The sequence below is a fragment of the Papio anubis genome, chromosome X (genome assembly GCF_008728515.1).
Source record: "Papio anubis isolate 15944 chromosome X, Panubis1.0, whole genome shotgun sequence".
NCBI classification, from domain to species: Eukaryota; Metazoa; Chordata; class Mammalia; order Primates; family Cercopithecidae; genus Papio; species Papio anubis.
The window spans coordinates 119,209,881-119,233,958 of NC_044996.1; the positions used below are offsets into that span (position 1 = coordinate 119,209,881).

The 24,078-nt window shown below is 42.0% G+C and overlaps 1 protein-coding gene across 1 annotated transcript; it reads right to left on the reverse strand.

The window, feature by feature from the left end:
• Positions 1–11,225: 11,225 nt before the first annotated feature.
• On the reverse strand, positions 11,226–17,084 carry LOC101011430 (melanoma-associated antigen B6-like). Its single transcript, XM_021933112.2, has one exon. The coding sequence runs from the start codon at positions 12,828–12,830 to the stop codon at positions 11,733–11,735; it is 1,098 nt and encodes a 365-aa protein (XP_021788804.2). The 5' UTR covers positions 12,831–17,084; the 3' UTR covers positions 11,226–11,732.
• Between the last annotated feature and the right edge of the window lie 6,994 nt (positions 17,085–24,078).

A 24,078-nucleotide genomic window follows, 5' to 3' on the forward strand; every position in this document is an offset into this window, starting at 1 on the left:
TAGTTTACAATCCCACCAACAGTGTAAAAGTGTTCCTATTTCTCCACATCCTTGCAGCACCTGTTGTTTCCCTTGACTTTTTAATGATCGCCATTTAACTGGTGTGAGATGGTATCTCATTGTGGTTTTGATTTGCATTTCTCTGATGGCCAGTGATGATGAGCTATTTCATATGTCTTGTTGGTTGCATGAATGTGGGCAATACATACACCATGGAATACTATGAGCCATAAAGAGTCAAGTCCTTTATGTAGGGACATGGATGCAGCTGGAAACCATCATCTTAGCAAACTATCAGTAAGAATGAGAAACTGCACCGACAAGTTCTCACTCATAGGTGGAACTGAACAACGAGGATCACTTGGACTCAGGAAGGGGAACATCACACACCGGGGCCTATCATGGGAGGGGGAGGGGGGATTGTACTGGGAGTTATACCTGATGTAAATGACGAAAGTTGATGGGTGCAGCAGACTAACATGGCACAAGTATACATATGTAACAAACCCACAAAAGCATGGTAATATGTACCCTACAACTTAAAAGTATAATAATAATAATAAATAAATTAAAAAAAAAAAAAAAGATTTTTTCTGTTGTAACTGCCCACTCAGAACCTATCATTGTTCTCCATCTCTACCTTATGCAAAATACATACATCCCTTCCAAAGATCTCCAAAACTCTTCTCACTACAGCATCAGCTCCAAATTCAAATTGCACCATCTAAATCAGGTCCATCTGTAGATGAAGAGGCTCTTGGGGTAGTTGTTAAGTATAGCAGTTGGGCAAGATACAGCTTTATATGTGGATCTCTATAACAAAAGAAACAAGTTGTCTGTCTTAACTCACCCAATGTACAATGATGAGATAGGCATAGGATAACAGCTATCGACATGCTTATGTAAAAACAGGCATAATTGGAGGTACAAAAGAGTATCTAGAAATTCCAATGAACAGTTCTGAAATTCCAATGAACAACAGTTATCTGTTCCTTGATTAGATTTCAAAGCCTAAGAATAATTTTCTTGGGTAGTGGCTCCATCCTATGGGTTCTTGGTTGTACCTTCTATGTGATCTTTCTTTTTTAATGGAAGGTAGCATATGTTTGCAGTTTAGTATGCAGAACAATTATTTACCAAACTATGATCAAATACACTGAGTCAAGTACAGGGAACACCTATCTTACTTCTCTCTGGAAAAGTTTGCTTTAGTTTATCCAGGATTCAAGAATAATTGCTAAGAGCCATTTTGCATTCTAAGCTTTAATAGACCCTGAGACACACCATTTGAGGCCCTGGTGCCAGTTTGTCACTCCCAGAGCCTTACCTCACCAACCACAGGGAGAAACCTAAACATCAGTACCAGTGAACAAATACTGTTTTTCAAATATCCAAACAGACTTGTCTCAAGATGCTTACATTTAATTGCTCTTGCCTTAATTCCCACCTTCTCACTCCTTCTTTTAAATCATCCCGCCTGGCTACCTTAGATGCCACCAACTTCTACTGCTCCTATAACAGAAATCCTAGGATCTCCAACAATAACGTGGTGTTTTCCAAAAAGTGGATATTCAATTAATATTTAGAGAATAAATGAGCATTGTTATATACTGAATGTTTGTGTCCCTCTAAAATATGTATGTTGAAATCCCAACTCCCAATATGATGGTATTAACAGGCAAGGTCTTTGAATAGTAATTAGACCATGAGGGTGGAGCCCTTGTGAATGGAATTAGTGCACTTATAAAAATAAATGAGGAAGCTTGCTTTCTCTCTCTCTGCTCTCTGCCATGTGAGGATACCATGAAAAGACAGCCATTTGTAAACCAGGGGCCTTCATCTGTCTATATTTATTAAGATTTAATTTCTCCCGCATTCTTGAATAAGCTAAGTAAATTTATGTATATATGTATGTATGTATATGTTAATTTCAAAGGAACAATACACTGAAAATTTAGAGAATCTAAAAGTTGAACATCTTCCACTTCATTTGTCTCCATTTCTTGAGCCAAACAACTTTACTGTTTTTTCATATTTCCAATGAAACACTTAATTCATTGCCACATTATCTTGTTTCAGATCATGAAATACAATAGAAGATTTTCCTTTTTTCTCAAAACACCTTAGTTCCTACCTTTAGACCTAATACACAGCAATAAATGTATAATCCAAGTGACAATTCATAAACTTATATTCTGAAGCAATTTAAACTTTCGATTTAAAAAGTAACATTTAGAAATTAACTGAAAAGAAAGAAAGAGAATTAGGAAAAAAGGAAAGAATTAAGAAAGAAGAAGATAATGGAAGGAAGGAAGAAAAATGTTTGTTATTTGGTAAAACAAAATACAAAAATGATACATGTACAGTGTGTTTCCTCCTGCCCAATAATGGCCTCTACTACTTGAAAGTTGTTTGCTCTATTTAATTGGAAATAGAAGAACCTACCTCAGACTTTACTAGGGATATAAAAGGCTGTTGTACATGGCCCTGGAACATGCCCTAGCCATAGTAATAGTGCCAATCCTGGCTGCAACTCTGGCTTGGGCTCTCTTTTACTCATCTCACAATGACTTTTCACACAGGAATAGAAAGAAACAGTGACATATCATTGGCCTTGGACAAAAATTTTAGGACTTTTATTCTTGCTGATTTAAGTGTGAGCTCTTGGATACCACACGAATTTATAGCATGTAGGATCACTACTGGGAACTTGCTGGTACTCCAGGTACATTTCCTGTGTAAAATTTCTAGTGATGAGCTTTCTGAACTACCTACAGATGAAATGCTGTGCCCCAGCATATGTATTTAGCATAAAGAGAAACTCTCAGACCTTCTCTTCAGTGGTGCGGTCGCTCTTCATGAAGGTCACACTAAGAAGAATCATCAACAGTCTGCTCTTTGGCAACCCCTACCGGCACTCCAACTCCCATCATTGATGAGTTCCAATTTGCTGACAAGGGTATAGAGATGCTTAGTAGGGTTAAAACCCTTTGAGTCAAAGCCAACGAGCAACTCCACGTGTCAGAGGCTCTCCGCTGGATTATGGAGATGTGGTCCTTATACTTTCTGCTGTCATTTTTTAGAATGTGTGCTTTCATGATAAAAGTCTAATTTTATATTTGAGCAAAGTAAACATATGAGGTTGTGCATAAACAAAGGCACCTCCTTGGTTAGAAGGTCTTTGCATGAGTTTTCAGGGGCAGGTGGGGCTTGTGAAATGCTTGGATTTTCATCCTCGTGGCTGTTTACCCCTTCATCAGTTTTCGTACATGAAACATCTACAGCACTCTTCGTGGTGAATGGGGTGATCTGAGGGGCCTAGGGAGAGCTGTGTGTCCTAACAACCAGCAAAGTCTGAAGAATACTCAGAAAAATAATCCTTCTACTGCAGTGGCCTATGATTTTCCCCACCTTCCCTAGATTCTGGGTACAACCTCAGGCAAAGATGTGAGACACAGCTGCCCGGTGTCTCTCATGACTGAAAGCAGAGGTAAGAATGTGTTAATCCTGATGTTCTGAAATTTGTGGTCACCTCAGTCTTCTCTCACACAGGTCTTCATATGGGATCCTTGTTTTTTGATCAAAGGCTCTCTGGTAATAACACCTTCCTGCAAGCTCTGAGCTCTGGCCCAACTGCATACCTTACAGAGAATAAGTCAGGGTCTCACTGTAGATGTGAAATAGGGAAGCTGCACTCAATGTCATAGACCACAGGACAGCAGGACTGTCAGAAAAAAACACACTGACCTATTCTTTCCCTTGACCAGCCAGACTGTCTCTATGAATTCTCTGATCAAAAAAGATATATTTCTACGGGGAAGAGGCAGACCTGGAAGATTTTGTAAGCCCCTGATCTTTCCAAGTTGTACGTAACATTGCATAGTCCAGTGCAGGGACCTTTATTTTTAACCTCCAATATAGTATAATAGTAAGAAATATCTACCAAACGTGTTAGTGATTTGGAGTTTATATGTACATACATATAATCAAAGTTCCATGCAAAATTACCTGGCTTATCTATGTGTGATTCATTCTGATATTTACTATTCTATTTTTAGTCTATTAGATATACTTTATAAGATAATAAAGAATTCCAAGACTTACTTCTAAAGGAGTTTCATGTGTTAGTTAGTATATCCTCTGGAGTCACAGTGCCTCAACCATACAAACTTCTGTGCTTCCTTATATAAACGCATGGTACTGTAACCTGTGGTCTGAAGTGTTGTCTCAGATTCCTATAGGGAAGCAGTAGAAATGAATGTTCCAAGACACACTGGGGAGAAACAAGGGCAGAATTTTTGAAAACCTTTTGTCCAACTGGTCTTCTATTGCAGACTGTAGAACAACCTCAACTTCAGCATATGCTCCTTCCCTCTACCACAAAGCATTTTTCGACCTAAAATTAGATCCTTAAAAAAGCATACATAAATTGTCCTTTATCAAAACTAAAACCTGAGGGAGAGGTAGAGCAAGGTGGTGGAATAGAAAACTTCACCCATTGTACCCCCTTCCTACAAGGACACAAAGTTAGCAACAGCTTACACAGAAAAAAACCCACTTTGTTAAGGACCAAAAATCAGGTGGGCGCTCATAGTACCTGATTTTAACTTTACATCGCTGAAAGAGGCACTGAAGAGATAGCAAAAATAGTCCTGAATCATTGACACACCAGCCCTCCCCTACCCCTGGGCAGCAGTGGCATGGTGCAGAGAGCATCTCTGGGTGCTGGGGGAGGGCGGACACAGCAATTGTGAGGCATTGAACTCAGCTGTTCTGTTAGAGTAGAAAGGAAAACCAGGCCAAACTCAGCTGACACCCTCCCACAGAGGGAGCATTTAAACCAACCCTAGCCGGAAGGGAATCACCATTCCCAGTGGTTACATAGAAACCTCGCCACAGAGGACTACAGCACTCTGGGTCTCCAGGTAAATTTGAAAGGCAGTCTAGGCCATAATGACTGCAAATCTTAGGTGAATACCAAGGCTGAACTAGGCCCATAGACAGTGGACGGGGGGCACAAAACATACTGAGACATCAGCTGGGGCAGCCAAGGAGGTGCTACCCTGCCATTGCCCCTCACTTAAACCCAGGCTGCACAGCTCACAGCTCCTAAAGAAACCCCTTCCTTCCACTTGAGGAGAGAAGGAAGAGTGGGGAGGGCTTTGTCTTGCATCTTGGATACCAGCTCAGCCAAAGCAGTATAGGGCACTGGTGAGAGTTGTGAGGCCCCCATTTCAAGCTTTAGCTCCCAGGTGACATTTCTAGACACATGCTGGGCCAGAAGGGAACCCGCTGCCTTGAAGGAAAGGACTCAGTCCTGGCAGCAATCATCGCCTGATAACTGAAGAGCCCTGAAACCCTGAATAACCAGTAGTAATACCCAGGCACTACATGGAGGGCCATGGTAAGCCTCTGACACTTGTGGGCTTCATGTTAGACTTGGAACCTTACCAGCTGTGCTGGCTATGGGGAAAAGCTCCTTCTGCTTGAGCAAAGCAGAGGGAGAAGTAAAGGGAACTTTGTCTTGCACCTTAGGTACCAGCACCATCACAAGGGCGTGGAGCCCCAAGCAGGCTCTTGGGGTCCCCAGTTCCAGGACTTGGTTCTTGTACGGCCTTTCTAGACCTGCCCTTGGCCAGATGGGAGCCCACTGCTCTGAAGAGTCCCAGCTCAGGAACATTCACCACAAACTGACTTGAGAGTCTTTAGGCCTTAAGAGAACATCAGTGTTAGTCTGGTGGTACAGCTCATGGCCAGGGGTGGTGATGGCTATGGGGTAAGGTTAATCCGCCTTTGCAAAGGGGACTGCCGAGTGGGAAGAACGGTGTCTTGTGGTTTGAATGCCAGCTCAGCCACAATATAATGAAATACGAAGTAGACTTCTAAGGTTTTTGGCTCTAACCTCTGAATCCCAGACAGCACTTCTCTACCCACATGGAGCCTGAGGCAGCTTGCTGCCCTGAAGGGAAGGACACAGGACTGGTTGGCTTTGTCACATGCTGAATGTAGAACCCCAAGGCTTTGAGCAAACATGGGCAGTACCCAGGGAATGGTTACACAGGCCTTGGGTGAGACTCAGCACTATGCTGGCTTCAGGTCAAACCCAGTGAAATCATAGTGGTGGTGGCCACAGGGGCACTTGTGTCACTCAACCTGCAGCTTTAGGTGGCTCAGAACAGAGAGAGAGAGACTCTGTATGTCTCTGAGAAATTAAGGGACAAGAACAAGAGTGTCTGACTGGTAATCCAGAGAATTATCTTGGATTGTGTCCAAGACCATCAAGGCGGTACCTCTATGAGTCTGCAAGAATCACAAGGTTACTGGGCTTGGGATGCTCCATAAAGCAGAAACAGCTTGTAAGGAGACATTACAACTGATGCTCAGGACATTGAAAGGATCATTAGTGGCAGCAGTAAGCAACTATCTGCCAATACATTACAAAATCTAGGAGAAATGGACAAATTTCTAGATACATACAACCTACCAAGTTTGATCCTGGAAGAAATTTGAAACCTGAACAGACGAATAACAAGTAACAAGATTGAAGACACAATAAAGAGTTTAGCTGCATGAAGTCCTTCATATAAATATTGAATCCAGTCATGTCAAGGAGCATATGTTTTAGATACAGAGATGTTCTTCGACTTATGATGGGACTACATTCCAGAAAACATAAGGCAAAAGTATCAATTGAAAATGCATTTAATACCACTTATAATGGGTTACATCCTGATAAACCCACTGTAAAACCAAAAAAATCATAAGTTGAACCTCATAAGTTGGAGACGATCTGTAAATATAATTTCTGTTTTTAAAATACAATTTGAAACTTTTTCTGGAGGGAGTCTTTCAAGTTGGTTGAATAGACATAGTTTATACTTAACTTTTAATGTTTTCCTCTAGTTAAAAAAACAGCAAGTAAACCAGAGGCTGAATAGAGTCAGGCAAGAGGTTGACCAATATAAAAACACAAAAGCAACAATAAAAACCTAGAGGATGTGTACCCATTATTAGTATTGTGATGGTTAATTTTACATGTCAACTTGCCTGAGCAATGGAGTGCCCAAATATTTACTCAAACACATTATTCTGGGTGTTTCTGTAGGGCTGTTTTTGGATGAGATTAACATTTGTATCAGTAGACTGGGTAAAGCATATTGCCTTCCCCGATGTGTGTATGGGCCTCATTCAATCAGTTGAAGGCCTGAAAGACAAAAACAGTAACTTTTCCTTGAATAAGAGAACATTTCTCCCTCATTACTTCATTCAAGCTGGGTCATCAGTTGTTTCCTGACTTCGCACTTCAATGGGGTAACAACTTTGGGGGATCCTTTCTGTCTTGGGATCACTGGACCCTCAGTCCTTATTCAGAGTTCTCATATTGGCTCCGTGTAGGGCCTGGGACCCCCTCTTCTGCTCTATCATGGCTTCACTTTCTTAAGGAGATCACCTCCCTTAGACCCAATATAAAACATTGGGGCAGCCTCTCCCTGACAGTCCTGCTATGGGTTTTCAAATGCTGAAAGCCAGAGTGAGGGCTGGAAATTATGTTGTCCCTTCTACTGGGGGAAGGAATATGATCAACTTACTCTTCATCAGAAGTCCTCAATTTGACTCCTAGAAGGACCTGCAGCTCCTCTGTTCTTTTATCTGAAGGCATCTCCACACAGCAAGGCCCAGAACTCTCTGAGACCTAGTAGAGGGAAGGGAGGGCAGCCTTATGGGGCCATACCTTCCTGTAGTCTCCCGAGGCACAAAGCTGTGGCAGGCACTTTTGGGCCTCATGAGGATTGGCCTCACCAGCCCTCGCCCAGATTCCTCATTTTGACTCATGACAGTGCCCACAGTTTCTCCCTTTCGTGGCCTGTCACCGTCTCCCTCAGAATAAGGGCCTCATTTCCTCTGTCACCTGAGGAGGAATTGTGAGGGGGTCTCTGCTCTGCCTGACATTTATCCTAGGTCTCCCAGGACTAACAGTAGGGAGAGAATTATGTGCTGCCTCGTTGTTATACTCGTTTGGGTTCTGCTCCATACTCCTTGGTCCTCACCTTTATTTCCTGGCTCAACCTGGTAATGTTCTCTCTATGATGAGATGTGTGGCACTCAGACCAAGTTCCTGCCACCTGGAGAGTCCCCCAAGCAGTGAAGTCAAAGTGATCCCAGCTGGGCTATTGAGGGATTCTGAGAGACTAATAGCAAGAAAGACTCCATGGGACTCCCTCTGTTCAGGGTTTGCAACTCCTTGAGTCCTCCTCAGCCAGGATCTCCAGACTCTCCCTCTAATTGATGTGAGTCCTAAAAGGCGAGGAGAGAGTAGCTGACATATCTGATTGTTGTGTCTGAGATTTCCAGGCTGAAGGGCAGGCTATGTGGGTTCTTTTCTCCTTCTAGGTTTGGTGCTCCCTAAGTCCTTGCTCGGTCACCATGAACATTCCCAGACTTAGAGGCCCTGTCTGTGTTCATATCGGCCTTTTTAATTCCTAATACTATCAAGTAATGCCTATGGCCCCTGACAGTACAGGGTCTCGTTGTCTGTACTGTTTTAGGATTTGAGTGGTTCCTTCCATCTCTCACGGTCCTGCGGCTTGATGTTTGCATGACTAGATTTATCCCTGCTGTGGTAACCTCAGACTGACCCTTAGACCAGGTGCCTTACCTCCTTGGTGCCTTAAAGGAAATGATGGGACTCATCATCTCATTCTGTTTGCCACGGAGAGACACCAATGGCAGGGCTTGTGGCTCCAACTGTTCTGGGAGGAGTACCATCACAGCCCTGTTTAGGGTCAGCAGTGTGACTCTATTAAACATCCTCTGCTGGGCAAGATTTGTTCCCCATTGAATAAAATATACTTCCTTGAGACCACTGCAGAAGACACCCAGGGGCACTTCAGTCTGAGAGTTCTGCCCTGGTCTCCCTGGGGAGCTGACAATGGGACAGGACACTGCATTTCACTGTTCTTGGTGAGTGGTCTCCTCTATCCTCCTCCCTCCCAGCGATGCTTTACCTTGACTCCTACCTAATGAAATCTGAAACTCCTCTCCCACTGACTCAGGCTGCATCCTGCAGCCAAGGCCCATATCTTCTGGAGTCCCCAGTGGAGAGATTTGAACAGCCACATCTGGCCACAGTTGTGAGGATCCTCTGAGGAATAATAGCAGGGTCAGAATCAAACCCAAGATTCCACTGTTTTGGAGTCAGTGGCTCCTCAGTTTCTCACTCAGGGGTTCTTGTGGATTTGGGGATGTGGAACTCTTCTCTACTAAGCTGAGTCTGCCCAGCCTCCAAACCCAGCTTTTCCTTTACTGAAACCAGAGGGGAAGTCAGGGTGCTACTCCTTGGCTACCCCAGTGTCCTCACCTTAATCTAATCCCAGGCTGGAGGCAGGATCTCCTTCATGGGCAGGAGTGGAGCCCCTGCCATGATCCAAGCCTTTATCTCCTGGGGGCACCAGTACAGAAGCCCTAGAGAAAATGAGGAGGCCTCAGCAGATAGCCCTGCCTATGGCCACCCAAAGGCAGAAAGCAAGATAAGCTTTGAGCCTACTGTTTCTGGGTGGATCATTCCTGTTTCTCGATGAGAGTCCTCTTCTTGATAGTTTTCAGGGGCTGAGATCCTCCTCCCAACTAACCAGGGGAGCACACCCTTAGACCAGGACTCTTATGTACCTGAACTTGAATAAATAGAAATTTTAGCTTGCTGCTATGGCTTGGGCCTTCTAGATGTGAGAGTAGGCAGAACTGGTCTCTCAGTGACTTCCCGATATTCTGAGGCAGTGATCTCAGAATCACACGCACTCATTTATGGGGGTTCTCATCAGCTTCTACTCCTTTCTTATTTTAAGCCTGCTGGGAAATGTCACACACCTGCAAACATTGAGCAGGTTCCTTGCCAAACCTTGCAGACAATGGCTCCCCTGTCCCAGGTTCTGTATGAACAGGAAGCTGTACCTACACAAGAGCAGGAGCCCCAGACAGCTGAGGTGGGCCTCAGTGAAAAACACACTGATCTATTCTTTTAGCTTTGCCAGCCAGACTTAGCCTATTATGTACTTTGCTTTGAGGATATTTAATTTCTATGGGAAAAGGGCAGAGCAGGATGATTTGGGGAACTCTGATCTTATTGGGTTATCGATGTTCCATATCCAGATGATCCTTCTGTCACTGTGTATTATTTTTCTTTTGTAATTCACATACTACTCATTTTATTCAGCATTATGATTACTCTAGTTGTATATTCCAAAGAAGTGCTTTGGATGCGGTGTCTACTGTACTCTGATAAGCATTTTTGGGCAGTAGGAAAAATGAATTAAAGCACAAGTCTGGCTCGAATGAGAGGACTGGAAAATGCTATTGATACTCTAGATGATCCAGACCAGAAGTCTAATCCCAGCTCTGTCAATTACAAGCATGAGCTTTTAGAAATGTGCAATTTATTCATTTTTGAAGTGATGATGAGGTAATTGCCATACTTATATAAACCCCATCTTGTACTTGCAGGAATTTTGGGGTATAAGTACTGTCCATAAAAATATGGCATACTAAGTAGGAAATGCTGAGTCTGTCATAAATGACAGTTACCATAATATGTGTTTTTATATAAATTATTAATTTTAATTTTCCTAAGGATATTAGAAACAAAATTACTACATCTTGAAAATATTTGGGACAATTTAAGCCTATGCAAGTTCTTTGAATGTAGCCTTGAAATTTTCAAGAAGGTTTTTAGTGAACTCATTCTGACATATTGATCCGCCATTCATCTTGATTTTAAACCCAAGAAAGCCTGCACCTGTAATCAGAAAGGCTTTTTGATTAAGTGAATGTATAGAATATAAAGTGCACTAGAACAAAACAAGCGGCAGTCTTAATAACCTAAATAAATCCAGTATCCTTTATTTATACTAAAAGAAATAGGAGAAGAATTAAGGCAAACCAAAATTAAACAACTTTTTGAGGCAGAGTCTCAGCTCTATGTAGGCTGGAGTGCAGTGGCGGGATCTCGTTCACTGCAAGCTCAGCCTCCGGGTTCACGCCATTCTCCTGCCTCAGCCTCCCGAGTAGCTGGGACTGGCGCCGCCACCTTTCGCCCGGCTAGTTTTTGTATTTTTAGTAGAGGCGGGGTTTCACCTGTTAGCCAGGATAGTCGATCTCCCGACCTAAGTGATCATACGATCTAAAGCCTCCCAAAAGTGCTGGGATTACAGGCTTGAAGCCGCATAGCCCGGCAGATTAACAACTTTTACATTTCTGTTTTTCCTTTTCTTTCTCGTCATATTATGATGTCAACTATTTTATTGTGGAGTTCTTTAAGATTCATATCAAAATCCATTTTCTATTACCATGTTATCTAGTTCTGAATTACAATGAAAATATGTTGTGTGATTTTGTTTTATTAATACCCAAACCGTAACTTTCAAATTGGTTAAATAGCCATGAATGTGAGAGCTATGTTTTTGATAATTGTATAATCTGAAGCAAAATAAACTTTCACTTAACAGAAACAATCTTGAAAATTGACAAAGAAATAAAACATAAATCTACAAGTTACTCATGTATAACCAGACAAAAGAAAGAGATATATCTTGTTCCCTCCAGCCTCTACTATACTGCAGTACTTAGAAAGCTCACTACTCTCTTCTAACATAAAGCAAAATTTCTACTTCAGAATGGGAGGATCTGTAGGATGTGGCCCCATAAGGTGCCCTGGCCAAGGGAATAGTGCCAGTTCTGCCTTAAGCTCTCAATCTCAATGCTCTCTCTACCTCATCTATCAAAGCGTCTTCATACAGATGTGGGTATAAACCGGGACTGGTGTTATTGATCTCAGCCAAAACACGCAGGACTTTCATCTTGGTGGTTTCAGCATGGGCTCGTGGACCCCACAGGAACTCATAGCGTGGAGGATCACTGTTGCGCACCTGCCGGTAAACCACGTACTTATCTTGCACCAAATCTTCAGTAATGATCTTCCGGGTATCCCCATAGATTGAGTGCAGGATCCCATCATATATCCCCAACACACCCAGGAACTCCCAGACCTCCTCTTCAGTGGCACGGTTGCCTTTCATGAAGATCAAACCCAGGAGCGACATCAGGAGACCCGACTTTGGCAGCGCATTATCACCACTCAGACTTCCTTCACTGGAGAGGCCCAGCTTGCTCACAAGGGTATAGGACTCGCCGCTGGAATCCATTTCTTTCAATTCAACGCCAAAGGCCACCGCCAAACGTTCGGAGGTTCTCTTGAGGATCTCAGGGAAGCAAGGCTTGTACTCTCTGCGGACACGCCTCAGCATGTCTGCCTTCAAAATGGACTCTTTCTTCTCAAACTTCTTCTGCAGGAATTGCACCATCTTGCTCGCTTTCCTGTTTAGAGGATCTCGGTCTGCGGTTGTAAAGAACACAATTCTCTCGGAGGGGCTTATACTTTCCCCTTCTTGACCCTTGGCAGCCACATCAGATTTTGAGCCTGAAACATCTGCATCAGGCGAGCCAGTGGGTGAAGCTCCCTGAGTCTCCTGAGGAACGGAGGCATCAGGGGAGGTGCTTGGACTTTTCTCATCTTGACCCTTGGCAGCCACATCAGATTTTGAGCATGAAACACCTGCATCAGGAGAGCCAGTGGGTGAAGCTCCCTGAGACTCCTGAGGAACGGAGGAATCAGAAGACCTACGACGAGCACTCCGACAAACAGCAGAAGAGGATGAGGAAGAGCGAGACTCTTCTTGCTTCTCTGCAGTGACCTGGGGACCTGTGAGACCTTGCGGCTGACCATGGGTCTCTCGGCGTTTCTCACGGGCACGGAGCTTACTCTTCTGACCCCGAGGCATGGTGGCTGCGGCCTATGACAGCAGGTAGGAGTATGGACATGAAGGTTGGCACCTGGACGGGAGAGAGTGACATCATGTCAGCACCTTCGGCAGAGAGCAACTATCCTGGCTTTAACCAGCGGCCCTTCTGGAGGTTTCCATGAAACAATTGCTCCAGGAACTCGCAGGACTCCTGTTCTCCTGGTCTGTTTGTCTCCTTTGAACTTAGGAGGAAGTTAAGAGTGAGTGTTAGACTATAGCATGACAGCCCATTTTGGGGCTTACTGAGGTGACAGCAGGGACCGGCAGTGGGGGCCCCTCTGTTCAGAGGTGTGGTCCTCTCCGTTTTTATTCTGGATCATCATAAAAATTGCAGTCAAGTCCCAGAGGCCCATTCCCCTCTGCCGCTCTGAAATTGACACTAGGAATTTTTACAGTACTAACGAGGAGGAAATAAAGAAGCACTCCTGCCCAACACTTCTTTCCGGGACACCCAGATCGCCTAGGACTGACAGCAGCGGAGGCATTTGAGTGCTCTTGCTGTTATATTGAGAACGGTCCCTACGGTAATCAGACTCCTCATCCTGACTCTTCCCACAACCTGGAAATCACCCTCGCTGACCTGCTGCCACCTTCTTACAACCAGGGACCTACCTCTCTGACTCTCACGGGGACAAAGAGAGAACGCACCTCTCTCTAGAGACCTGCCCGGACCCCCAGACTGACAGCAGGGGCGTAGTTCGGTGCAACCCATGCTGCGGCATGGAGTCCCTTCAGTCTTAAGCAGAGTATTCCTCTTAGCTACGCAGTGCCTGAGATTTCTCTCTCTACTGACCTGAGTCCACCAGCCTTCGACCGAGGACTTCACGCTCTTCGACCCCACGGAAAAAGCGAATGGACTTTTGGGCTAACAGCCATGCTTCGGGACTCCTAAGTTACCATCTTAGGAGCAGGATGGGGCAGGGCTCTCTGAAGCTGCCCTTTTTTAGGGGGTAGGGGGTTGTAGTTGTTGGGGAATGTCCCCCGAGTTCTAGGTCAAGATACCCACTAAGATACCTGAGAAGATCTGGGATGCCCCCTTCTGCTGACCCGACGCAGCACTTTTCAGACCAAGGCCTCCTGCCTGGCCGCTTTTCTACGCGGAAGTCAGGAGGAACCACTTCCGGCCATGCCCACCTGGCCTTCCCAGCATAACAGCAGGGGTGGGGGTCTGTCACTCACCGTGTGTTCTGTGGACTGGGTGGCTGCCGAAGAACTCACATAAAATTCTTTCCAGGGCTCTTCGTGGACCCTTAGACTTCTCTGTCTGCTGAGCTGAATCAGTCAACAGGAGATGGAGGATCTCATTCCCTGAGAGTCCTGAGTAGGAAGTAAGGTGGAGCCTGAGCCAGGAACCCATGCCAGGACCTTCCAAGACTGACAGTAGGGATGGGGCTCTGTGGGACACCCTCTTCCAGAATGGACTTTGCCCTCAGCCCTCACTCAGTGTCATCACTTCATTCTTGCCATGTTCCTTCCCTCTACTGACTTGAGGACACCCTCTCAGACTAGACTTCAACTTCCTGAGACTCCTCATGTGCAATTCATCTGGCCACTACTGCCTGGGGCCTCCTAGACCTAGCTGCAGCCAGTTAGTTATGCTGTGGAGTTAGGGCAAAGGAGGAGACATGCTGAGCCCTCTTCTCTTCTAAGATGTGCAGTCTTTCAGCAGTCAATTAAGGTCCACCCACTGACTGCTGTCAGGCCTTGCGATTTTTCCCTTTTTCGTTATGAATTCATTCCCTTCTCCCAACCATAGCCTTCAAAAATCAACAAGGAGAAAATAAGGGGACTCCTTATCATGGCAGCTTTGTCAGTGCTTTCTCTTGGCTGACATCAGCATCATCAAATGTTTCAGGAGTATATTAATATTCTTATTACATGTGCTTCACTGTGACACTTCTATTTTAGTATATGTTTTATATTCTATTACAATGATCATTTAAAAAATCAGCCCTCATTCGCTATAGAGATTTTAGGTGGTTATTACTACAATGTCTGAACTCATACTGCTTTAACCAACTCAAATGTTTGTTATTACCCCATGATTCCAGCATGTGGCACCTGAGATGTTGCCTCAGATTCTTTAAATGAAGCTGTAGAAAATCATTGTCCCAGGCACGCAGAAAGAAGCAAAGGCAGAACTTTAAAATAATTCCTGCAACTAATGCTGTCATCCGTTTGTTACTGCAGGCTATGGATCTGTTTTCACTTCAGGGCGGGCCGCCATATAAGCACTGGTTCAACAGAGACTTAGTATCTCTCGGGGTTCTCATTTTGTTATTTTGCTGATGTTTATGGCATTGTTCTTTTTTTTTTTCTTTAGATTTCCCATGGTTAATTTTGGGCATGGGAAAGAAACACTAGCTTGGTTGTCATCTTGGAAGCTGTAGATAAAAACTATATCTGTAAATAACCTAAGGAGAATGGATATCTTTGCAATATAGGCATACCTCATTTTATTGCAATCTGATATATTATACTTCACAGTTATTATGTTTTCTTACAAATTGAAGCTTTGTGTCAACGTGGATTCAAGCAAGTCCTTCAGTGCCATCTTTCCAACAGTATGTGCTAACTTTGTGTATTTGTGTCACATTTTGGTATTTATGGCAATATTTCAAACATTTTCATGACTATTATATCTGTTATGGTGATCTGTGATTAGTGATCTTTGATGTTATTATTGTAATTGTTTTGGAGAAGCATGAACAGCACCCATATCAGATAGCAAATTTAATTGATAAATGTTATGTGTGTTCAGGCTGCTCAACTGGTCAGCCATTCCCCTTTCTCCCTCTATTTGGGCCTGCCTCTTCTCTAAGGCGCAAAAATATTGAAATTAGGCCAATTGATAACTGTATAATGGGCTTTAGGTCATCAAGTGAAAGAAAGGCTCAAATGCCTCTCACTTTACATCAAATGTTGAAAATAATTAAGCTTAGGTAAGGAAGGCATGTTGAAAGCTGAGAGGCTGAAAGCTAGGCTTCTTGCATCAAACAATTAGCCAGATTGTCAAAGCAAAGGAAAAGTTATTGAAGGAAGTTAAAAATGCTACTCCAGTGAATGTACAAATGATGAGAAAGCAAAAGAGCCTGATTGCTGATTTGGAGAAGGTAGAAGATCAAACCATTCACAACATTCCCTTAATCCAAAACCTGATCCAGATCAAGGCCCTAACTCTCTTTAATTCTATGAAGGTTGAGAGAAGTGAGGAAGGTGCACAAAAAAAGTTTGAAGCCAGGGGAGGTTGGTTTGTGAGATTTAAGGAAAGAAGCTCTCTCCATAACATAAAAGTGCAAGATGAAGCAAGTGCTGATGGAAAAGCTGCAGCAAGTTATCAAGAGTATCTAGCTAAGATCATTGATGAGGATGACTACACTAAAGATTTTCAAAAACAGATGAAACAGCCTTATATTGGAAGAAGATGCCATCTAGCACTTTCGTAGCTATATAGGAAAAGTCAGTTCCTGGTGCCAGACTTCAAAGGACAATCTGACTCTGTTGTTATGGGCTAATGTAGCTTGTGATTTTAGTTTGAGGCCAGTGCTCATTTACCAGTCCATAAATTTTAAGGCCCTTAAGAATTTTGTTAAATCTTCTCAGCCTGTGTTCCATAAATGGAACAACAAAGCCTGGATGACATCACATCTTTTTGCAGCTTGGCTTACTGAAAATTTTAAGCTCAATGTCAAGAACTACTGCTCAGGAAAACAAAAAAAGATTCCTTTCAAAATATGAGTGCTCATTAACAGATCATTAACAATGTACCTGGTTACCCAAGAGCTGCAATGGAGCTACACAAAGACATTAATGTTGTTTCTATGCCTGCTAATATAGCATCCATTATGCAGCCCATGGAACAAGAAGTCATTTTCACTGCCAGGTCTTATTATTTAAGAAATACATTTTAAAAGTCTGCCAAAGATTGTGATTTCTATGATGTACCTTTGCAAAGTAAATTGAAAACCTTCTGGAAAGGATTCACCATTGTACATGTCATTGATGGAAGGAAGTCAAAATATCAACATAATAGGAGCTTGGAAAAAATGGACTCTAACCCTTATGGATGATTTTGAGGGGTTCAAGACCTCAGTGGAGGAAGTAACTGCAGATATGGTAGAATAGCAAGAGAATTGAATTAGAAATGGTGCTTGTAGATGTGACTGAATTGCTGTAATCTCATGATAAAACTTGAATGAATGAGGAGTTGCTTCTTATGTATGAACTAATAAAGTAGTTTCTTGAGATTGAATCTACTCTGTGAAAATGCTGTGAACATTGTTGAAATGAAAACACAATATTTTAAATCTTACAAAATCTTAGTTGATAAAGCAGGGGCAGGGTTTGAGATGATTGACTGTAGTTTTGAAAGATGTTCTACTGTGGGTAAAATGTTATCAAACAGCATGGCATGCTACAGGGAATATTTTGTGAAAGGAAGAGTCAATCAATGTGGCAGACTTCCTTTGATATGGTTTGGCTCTGTGTCCCCACCCAAATCTAATCTTGAATTGTGACCCCCAAGTGTTGAGGAAGGAAAGTGATTGGATCATGAGGGCAATTGCCCTCATGCTGTTCTCATGATAGTGAGTGAGTTCTCATGACATCTGATGGTTCTGTAAGTGTCTGGCATTTCCCCTAATTGCTCTTCTCTCTCCTGCCACCATCTGAAGAAGGTCCTTGCTTCCTCTTCACCTTCCACCATGATCATAAGTTTCCTGAGGCCTCCCCAGCCATGTGGAACTGTGAATCAATTAAACCTCTTTTCTTTATAAATTACCCAGTCTCAGGTAGTATCTTCACAGCCGTGTGAGAAAGGACTAATACAATAAATTGGTACCAGGAGTTTGGGGCACTGCTATAAAGATACTTGAAAATGTGGAAGCAACATTGGAACTGGGTAACAGGCAGAGGTTGGAACAGTTTGGAGAGCTCAGAAGAAGACAGGAAGGTGTGGGAAAGTTTGGAACTTCCTAGAGACTTGTTGAATGGTTTTAACCAAAATGCTGATAGTCATGTGAACAATGAAGTCCAGGCTGAGGTGGTCTCAGATGGAGATGAGGAACTTATTGGAAACTGAAACAAATGTCACTCTTGCTATGCTTTAACAAAGAAACTGGTAGCATTTTGCCCCTGTGCTAGAGATCTGTGAAACTTCAAACCTGAGAGAGATGATTAGAGTATCTGGCAGAAGAAATTTCTAAGCAGCAAAGTGTTCAAGATGTGACAGAGCATAAAAGCTTGAAAATTTTGCAGCCTGATGATGCAATAGAAAAGAAAAACCCACTTTCTGGGAAGAAATTCAAGTCGGCTGCAGAAATTTACACAAGTAGTAAGAAGTCAAATGTTAATTGCCAAGACAATGGGGAAAATGTTTCCAGGGCATTTAGGTGACCTTTGTGGTAGCCCCTCCTATCACAGGCCCAGAGGCCTAGAAGGAAAAAATTGGTTTCGTGGGTGGGCCCCAGGGCCCCTCTGTGCAGGCTCCAGACTCATTTTCCTGTCTCCCAGCTGCCCCTGCTCCAGTCATGGCTAAAAGGGGCCAAGGAACAGCTTGAGCCATTGCTTCAGAGGGTGCAAGCCCCAAGCCTTGGTGGCTTCCATATGGTGTTGGCCCTGTGGGTGCACTGAAGGCAAGAACTGAGGTTTGGGAACCACCACCTAGATTTCAGAAGATGCATGGAAATGCCTGGAAGTTTGCTACAGGGGTGGAACCCTCATGTAGAACCATTGCTAGGGCAGTTTGGAAGGGAAATGTGGGGTTGGATCCCCCACACAGAGTCCCTACTGGGCACTGCCTATGGAGCTGTGAGAAGAGGGCACCATCCACCAGACCCCAAAATGGTCGATCTACCAACAGCTTGCACCATGGGCCTGGAAAAGCAGCAGGCACTCAATGCCAACCCGTGAAGGAGCTGCCCAAGGCCATGGAAGCCCAACCTTCCATCAGTGTGCCCCAGATGTGAGACATGGAGTCAAAGGAGATCATTTTGGAACTTTAAGATTTAATGGCTGCTTCACTGGATTTCACACTTGCGTGGGGCCTGTAGACCCTTTGTTTTGGCGATTTGGAATGGAAACATTTATACAATGCCTGTACCCACGTTGTATCTTGGAAGTAACTAACTTGCTTTTGATTTTACAGGCTCATAGGTGGAAGGGACCTGCCTTGTCTCAGATGAGATTTTGGACTTGGACTTTCAGGTTAATGCTGGAAATAGTTAAGGCTTTGGGGGACTGTTGGGAAGGCATGATTGCTTTTGAAATGTGAAAAGACATGAGATTTGGGAGGGGCTGGTGGAATGATATGGTTTGGCTCTGTGTCCCTACCCAAATCTCATCTTGAATTGTAATTCCTATGTGTTGAGGGAAGGACCTATAATCCCCATGTGTTGAGGGCAGGAGGTGATTGGATCATGGGAATGGTTTCCCCCATACTGTTCTCTTGATAATAAGTGAGTTCTCATGAGATCTGATGGTTTTATAAGCTCTGGCATTTCCCCTGCTTGCTCTTCTGTTTCCTGCCACCATGTGATGAAGGTCCTTGCTTCCCGTTCACCTTCCACCATGATTGTAAGTTTCCCGAGGCCTCCCCAGCCATGTGGAACTGTGAGTCAATTAAACCTCTTTCCTTTATAAATTATCCAGTCTCAGTTAGTATCTGTATAGCAGTGTGAGAATGGACTAAGACAACATTGTTGCCTTATTTTGAGAAATTACCACAGCCACCTCAACCCTTGGCAATCACTACTCTTATTAATAGGCAACCATCAACATTAAGGCATGATCTTCCACCAGCGAAAAAGGTTACAATTCACTGAAGGCTCAGATGATCGTTAGCATTTTTTAGCATTAAAGTATTTTTTAAAATTAAGGTATGTACATTTTTTTAAAAATCATGTAATTGAAAACTTAATAGGCTACAGTATAGGGTGTACATAACTTTTTTATGGACCAGGAAACCAAAAAATTGTGACTCACTTTATTGCAATATTCAGTTCATTGTGGTGTCTGGATCTGAACCCACAATATTTCTGAGGTGTGCCTATATTCTATTTTCCTGAATAAACATAGAATACTGCTGTACTTGGCACCTTTTCCCCAACTGTATCAGTAAATTTCTATAATTACCTCCATAAAGATCTTGTACATTTCAGTAAGGTTTCAACTTAGGTACATTTTAGGTATTGTTGCTGTTGTGAATGGTATTTTCTTCCATTTCATACCTCTTATTTATTTTCATATTTTTATGCATGGATTTTTATTGGCTATATATGCCAATCCAGATTTGTGGTATCATACCTCTGTGTGTTTTTCCAGACTTTATTGGGAATGCTTCTAATTTCAAAGTTACAAAGGTTTGGCTACAATTTACCGTATGGAAATTTCATTCCTATGTTAGTTTGCTAAAAGTTATTGCCATGTACTTGTCTTGAATTTTTATTAGTTATTTTTTAATTTTTGTGTGGACATAGTGGGTGTATATATTTATGGAGTACATGAGATGTTTTGATGGAGACATGCAATGTGAAATCAGTGTGTCATGGAGAATGGGGTAGCAGTCCCCTCAAGCATGTATCCTTTGTGTTACAAACAATGCAATCACAGTCTTTTAGTTATTTTTAAATATGCAAATAAGTTATTATTGACTATAGTCACCTTGATGTATGATAAAATAATATGTATTATTCATTTTTTCTAACTATGTTTTTGTGCCCATTAAACATCCCCACATCCCCCTCAACTCCCACTACCCTACCCAGACTCTGGTAATCATCCTTCTACTCCCCATGTCCATGAATTCAATTGTTTTGATTGTGTTGAATTTTTATCAAAGGCTTCAACTCTGCCCTTGCACATGATCAAATGATATAGGAAAAAAATGCTCAATATATAGGCCAATATATAGGGGAATGTCAATTAAAACCAGTGTGAGATATCACCCCACACCTGTTAGAATTGGTTTTATGAAAAAGACAAGTGATAGCAAGTGTTGGCAATGATGTGAAGAAAACAGAATCCTTGTACACTGATGGTGGGAATGTAAATTAGTGCAGTCATTTTGGAAAATGCTATGGAAGTTCCTCCAAAACTAAAATTAGAATTACCATATGATCTAGCAACCCTACTTCTGGGTATATATTCAAAGAAATTGAAATCAGTCATTTCAACATTACTCCCAATAACCAAGAAAGATATGGACGTGGTGTAAGTGCCCTTCAAAGGATGAATGGATAAAGAAAACGTTTATATGTTTATATGTATATATACATATATATGTATATATACATATAAAATATATTTATATTAATACATATAAATGTAACATATACATGTAACATGTATAAACATATATGTATATATGAATATATGTATATATACATAAAAACATATACACAAATATATGTATATACATATATACATGCATATACATATATATACACACATATATATGCACAGTGGAATACTATACAGCCTTAAATAAGGGAATTCTGTCATTCATGACAACATGGATAGACTTGGAGGACATTATGCTAACTGAAATAAGCTAGGAACAGAAAGAAAAATAATATATGATCTCACTTATATGTGGAATCTAAAAACATAGATCTCATGGAAACAGAGAGTAAAAGGTTACTAGAAACCGGGGTGTTGGGGATAGGGAATAGAGAGATGTTGATCAAAGAATATAAAGTTTCGGTTAGACTGGAGGGGTAAGTTTTCATGATCAATTGCACTACATGGTGACCACAATTAATCATAATATATCGCACATTTCAAAATTGCTAAAAGAATGGATCTTTAAAGTCTTCACCACAAAAAGCATAAGTTGATGAGATGGTGGCTATGTTACTTTGATTAAATCTTTCTACAATGTATACACAGACAAAACATTACATTGTATCTCATAAATATACACAATTATTTTTACCAAGTAAAATAAATTTCAAAATACTATAGTAATTAAAAATTTATGCTATACTTATGCTATACTTACAGAGATAAGCAAATAGACTAGGAGAACTGAATAGAATGTCCGAAAATAGGCCTACTTATACATGGATTCTTGATTATTAAAAATGTCATTTCGGGGAAGTGGATAAAAAAGAGTGTTTTTACTAAAATAAGACTGGATATACAAATATGAAAAAAGTGGAACACTTCTTCACACTATACAAAACTCAATTCTAGGAGGGATTAAACCCTTACTTTAAATATTTCATGATGAAAATGTTTAAACTTACAAAATAGTAAAGAAGAATAAAAATAATTTTGCATATATGTTTTTCTCAACTAGGGAGACAACAGCACTGGGCAAGTAGGATGTATGGAAGTAAAGTACTGAAAGACAGGTGACACTAGTCAAGTGAATAACAGGAGGGCTGGCTGGGTAACATGTGAGCTAGAGAAGAAATGGCAAGTCCTTCTAAAAAATGGCAACTCCATTATTCCCCTTTTCCCCCCTCAATACCATTTGTTGTCCCTGATACCATGATGGACCTTTACTTTCAAAGAGTAGTGGATGAGACATGTTGCTGGCTTTGGAGAAAGCTACCTGGGCCAAAGATCTGTTCAGTCCATCTACCTGCACACCAGCACCAGTCTCCCCACTGACCTGTGGATCTCTGCTTTCCCAACAAGTATAAATTTGACAGTAGTGTTATAGAAAGTAGTGACTAAGGAATGATTACAGACACACTGAAGAGAACCAAAATGTTACTGAGTTAGAGGCAGTGCCAACTTATCCACATATGACAGGAGCAGTATCCTACCTCATTCCCCAGCAAGATCAATATTTCTGATGTAAGGTTAAAAAAACTTTTTTGGAGCATAGCCCTCTCCCGCTTTTGTCCAAGTGGAGGCATCCTGCACATTCTTGTGTTTAGCTGGGAAACCCTCTTGTAGAAGCTCATAATTGGGGTTTAGAGTACTTAATGGAGCAAGGGAGGAGTCTCTCTCTGTGTTGCTTTCAGGACTACTCTGAATGAAAAGAGGTCAGAAAGCAGGGAGTAACATCAAGTTAATTCCACAGCTTAGAATGATCCTGTTGTGAGGGCCTCTTCCTCTAGCTAGTGAACTATTAGGTTGGTGCAAAAGTAATAGTGGTTTTGCCATTAAAAGTAATGGCTAACAAATACAACCACACAGGGCAGGTTGTCCTTGCAAGTGCCTAAATGAGGACTCTCTACTGTGTACGTGGTATTTGGGTCTCCAGAGAGAAAGAATTTAGGCTGATAACCTGTGCTTAATTGTGGAGAAGTCACCCAGAAATTGGTCCAAAGGATCATAATCTGAGGGGAACTGGAGGAGGATGGGTGCTATCTTGCCTGCCTCATCAATCATGGGTACTTCCCAGCCCAGAGCAAGGCTGGTTTCCACCTCTATTCTACATACTTCCTTCCAACTATCCTCAACTTTGACAATAAGAACAACTCCTCCTTGCTCGAACATTAACTTATTTCTACCTGTTACAGGTAACACTTTCGGCTTAGAAACTTGGAACATAAAGAATGAAGAAAAACTAGAAGGAAGAGTTACTATCTGGGTAAATATAATAGACTATCTTTCTTATATTCATTTTCTATTGCTGCATAACAAAGTATCACCAATTTAGCAAGGCAAGAAAAATAAATTTATTATCTCACAGTTTTCTGTGTATAAAATGTCCAGGCAAAACTCAACTGAGGTTTCTGCTTTAGAGTTTTACCTGACTGCATTCAAGGTATCAGCTAATCTGTGTTCTCATCTGAATGCTAAATGGAGAAAAATCTAAACTCACTCACTGTGTCACTATGTTGGCAATAGAGCTAAGAAACCTGCTGTGCAAATGTAAAGTTACCATGTTTTATACACTGGATGAAGTATCTGTGGAGCTCCTTGGAAAAAGAAAAGATACCTGATTTTAAGATGTGCCTTCTGAAACACAAAGGGTATGGCAGAATATGGCAGTATCACTCCATGCTGGAAAAGCACTCTAAGCTGAAATAAATCTATGCATCACTTTGGGCTATGGAGAAAAATGGAACTTGTTTAATTAAACTTATAGTACCGTGAAAAATAGCTTAGCAAAAGAATAAGCCATGGCCATATGTAAAACCATATCTTTTGTTAAGAGCTCATTTAGAAGTAATAAAACTAATTTTAAAAGAATGACACAGAAAGGGGGGAGAATCAAAAAGAAAAAAGTCATTCTCCATATAATACCACCATATTTCCAGTAAAGAAG

What these genes read in the sequence shown, in the direction of transcription:
- LOC101011430 (XM_021933112.2), bottom strand. Translation starts at nt 12,830, where the DNA reads ATGCCTCGGGGTCAGAAGAGTAAGCTCCGTGCCCGTGAGAAACGCCGA.